This window comes from Atta cephalotes, assembly GCF_000143395.1.
Source record: "Atta cephalotes unplaced genomic scaffold scaffold00032, whole genome shotgun sequence".
NCBI lineage: Eukaryota > Metazoa > Arthropoda > Insecta > Hymenoptera > Formicidae > Atta > Atta cephalotes.
Window position 1 is genome coordinate 1,853,725 of NW_012130096.1, and position 3,104 is coordinate 1,856,828.

General features: G+C 36.1%; 1 protein-coding gene across 1 annotated transcript; it reads right to left on the minus strand.

The window, feature by feature from the left end:
- Nucleotides 1–846: 846 nt before the first annotated feature.
- Nucleotides 847–2,821, minus strand: LOC105621146 (ubiquitin-like-conjugating enzyme ATG10). Its single transcript, XM_012202616.1, has 4 exons — nucleotides 2,714–2,821; nucleotides 1,657–1,897; nucleotides 1,048–1,213; nucleotides 847–937 (listed from the first exon to the last, which is right to left on the minus strand). The coding sequence occupies exons 1-4, from the start codon at nucleotides 2,819–2,821 to the stop codon at nucleotides 847–849; spliced, it is 606 nt and encodes a 201-aa protein (XP_012058006.1).
- Between the last annotated feature and the right edge of the window lie 283 nt (nucleotides 2,822–3,104).

Below are 3,104 nucleotides of genomic sequence, written 5' to 3' on the forward strand. Positions count from 1 at the left end.
CGCTGTAACCTTTTTTGCCCTCCGCTTCCCCTCTCGCGCGCGCACTCGAAATGCTGCCCAATTGCGAGCAATTTGCTCGGCCCACCATGGGTCAACGCTAGATCCGCCATGCCGTTGTCGACAACCGCGAACGAATTCCACTCGAATCGTCGAATATTCGTGACTAGAATTATTCGTGCCTAATCGCTCAATTGGTGACGTTCCCGCACACAGGGTGTGATCTCTTGAAACATGCTTAGGTACTTACAGGAAAGTTTCTTTGACGTATGAGTCATCGGTTAATTAAATGACGAGCTTAGAAAAATAAAATATAGGTCTGTTTTGTATAGAATGATCTAGAACTTTCTTTTTCGCTTTCGTCAAATACTAAACATATATATCTATTTTACTTTAAGTTCCAAAAGTGTAGTACTAGTTCAGCTACAGAAAACAGATCTTGACTTGTATTTTCCTCCTTTCAGTAAAGTTGGAATATAAAGAACAATGCTCGTAGAAATGGTTATACAGCAGTGATGCGCAAACTTGTGGCCTGCATGTGGCCCGTCTGTGAATTTTTTGCGACACGACGATATAGCACAGACCTCCAAGATATATCCTAAAGATGTCCTGAGAACATCCCAGGATGTCTCTTGGATAAAATGTGTTATATGGAAAATATAAAATCATTTTCTTCATTTTATGCAAATAAAATAAATCAGATTTTTTTCTGATTTTATTTTTTTGGAAAATTAAGAATACTGGTTGTACATCACTGGTTTACAAGATCTAAACTATTATAGGATGAATAAAATTTAATAGGATGTTTAATATTATAGGAATTGTTCCTTCGAATGTTCGACCTGGGCTTCAATGAGTCAATTTGAAATATTCCGGATGTATTTTGAGATTTAGGGCCGCGGATGCTATACAGCTCAGCCAGCTGACGAGTTTATTCCTGCTGCAATTATAAAATTATATTGTGATGAATTACGAGAATTATTCAAAAGAGTGTAAAGTTCCTTTGATGTAGCTCTCATTTCTTTTCTTAATTTTCTTGCTGTTTCTCACCTCTTTGACATGGTCCGCAATAACCCTTGGGACAGACACGGATGTAATTGCAGGAATGGCGTGCCGACGATAGGGTGAATTGCTTGCGATAATTCCGTGTAATTTAATTTGTAACCATGGATCGTTTGAGCCTCATTTACGCTCACTGGGTTAATCCCGAGGAAATCTAAAAAAAAGAGGGACAAAATGCTGAAAAAAAGAATGCGCTTGTCTCACGACAATTGTCTCTTCCCGCAATGATGAATACACAAAAGGTGATCAGTGTTAATTAATCTAAACGACATGATGCATTTCCGCTCCACCGAAACGCGTTACTGGGATTAATTAATACCGTCGACATATCTGCGCGAATATTGAAATAGTCGGACACGTTTGCGTTTATAATCAATAAAACGATGCATACGAGGCAGGGTAGCACCAATGTATAGTAGCCGACAACCGCAAATTTCAAGCTGTGCATATTCCCATAAACAAAATTTCAAGAAGGTGCCCCATGCCGCATCCTTTCAAAAAATCTTTAACTTAATTTTTGTGGTATAAACTTCCCTTTCTACGAAGGTAATGGATATTTTTCAAATATTTTATAAGTCAGCTGTTGTTTGGGATTACCTGATTTCCAGCCATTGAAGAAGAGAACTGGGACGCTATAGCTAATAGACCATAAAATGTGATGCTCGATAATAAAAGGCATTTCACTTGTGGAAACAGCCTCGTGCGGATCTTGCCGAAATCTCACATGGAACTCCTGGGTATCATTATCGTCGTCGGTCGAGCAGTCCTTTCTTGCGATTGCATCGCTTGGAATGAAGCACTTGGCTCTTCTAATCAGATAAGCTTGTCCAGGAATATCCTAAATATGCGTATCATGATAAAAACAAAATTATAATGTGAAATGTCGTTGGGTACTCAATTCAAGGAAACACACAAAAGTTAACTCAAAAAATCAAAATGAATTTATTTTGATTATTAATATTAATAAACACAATCAAACTTTGACTGTGATTATATTTTAGTTTTTGGCAAAAGTTATTTTTGATGTATTCTTTGGGAAATAGAACAAAAAGTCATAGTGATAATATCAAAATATAATATCAAAATATATTTCTGTCTAAATGGCTCCGAAATAATTATTAAAAATTACTTTTCTAATAAAAAATGTTATTTTGACGTTATCGCAACCTGTTGTTCTGCTTACATAGAAAAAAACGGTTTTACTGAAGCATAAAAATAAAATTTTTTGCAGAATCGCTTATTACGAATTTTGTATAATTATTTTAATAGTCAACAAAATTATTTTCAGATCTACATATTTTTTTGTCTTAAATATAATAAGCGATGCTGTATGCAATAGATATTTTTTAAATAATCATTAATAACTTTAACTTCTCCTAAAAGAGTTCGTAAACGATATCACATTTTAACCATTTAGGTTTTACAAAATTATACAACTTAAAAATTGCAAAATTTTAAAATACTACTCGACTTGTGAAATTTTTATAAAGTTTTATATTTCGTGTGTTTATACAATAAACAATGGATGAATAGACTGCATAATTGTGAAATCCATTAATAACGTTAATCGAATGATTCAATTTGCATACTTCATGCGTCCGTTCGATCTGCATGTAATTCGCACGAATAAGTAACTCGATGGTACACGATGTACCTTGTTCCCGTGAAGCTCCCATCCGTCCGATATCTTGTCTGAAACAACAAGAAACCTTTCTGCATTCTCGAGGAATTCCTCCCATGTAACCGTGCCTGGGCCATCCATTGGTACGAGTCTAAATATCGAGAAATTTATTCTGACAAACGTACTTAGAAAGGTACATAAATGTTCGAACAGCAACAAAGGACCGCGATTATTGCATTAAACATTTTCGCACGTTTAGTTCGCGAGTTCCGAGACGGGTGGCTCATGATTAATGTTCTACAGTTCTCATCGGTTAACGTTGCCTCGCGCAATTATCTCGGGTTCCGTCGCTCGAACGAGCAACGAAAGAGAGATAGATAGATAGAGAGAGAGAGAGAGAGAGAGAGAGAGAGAGAGAGAAGAA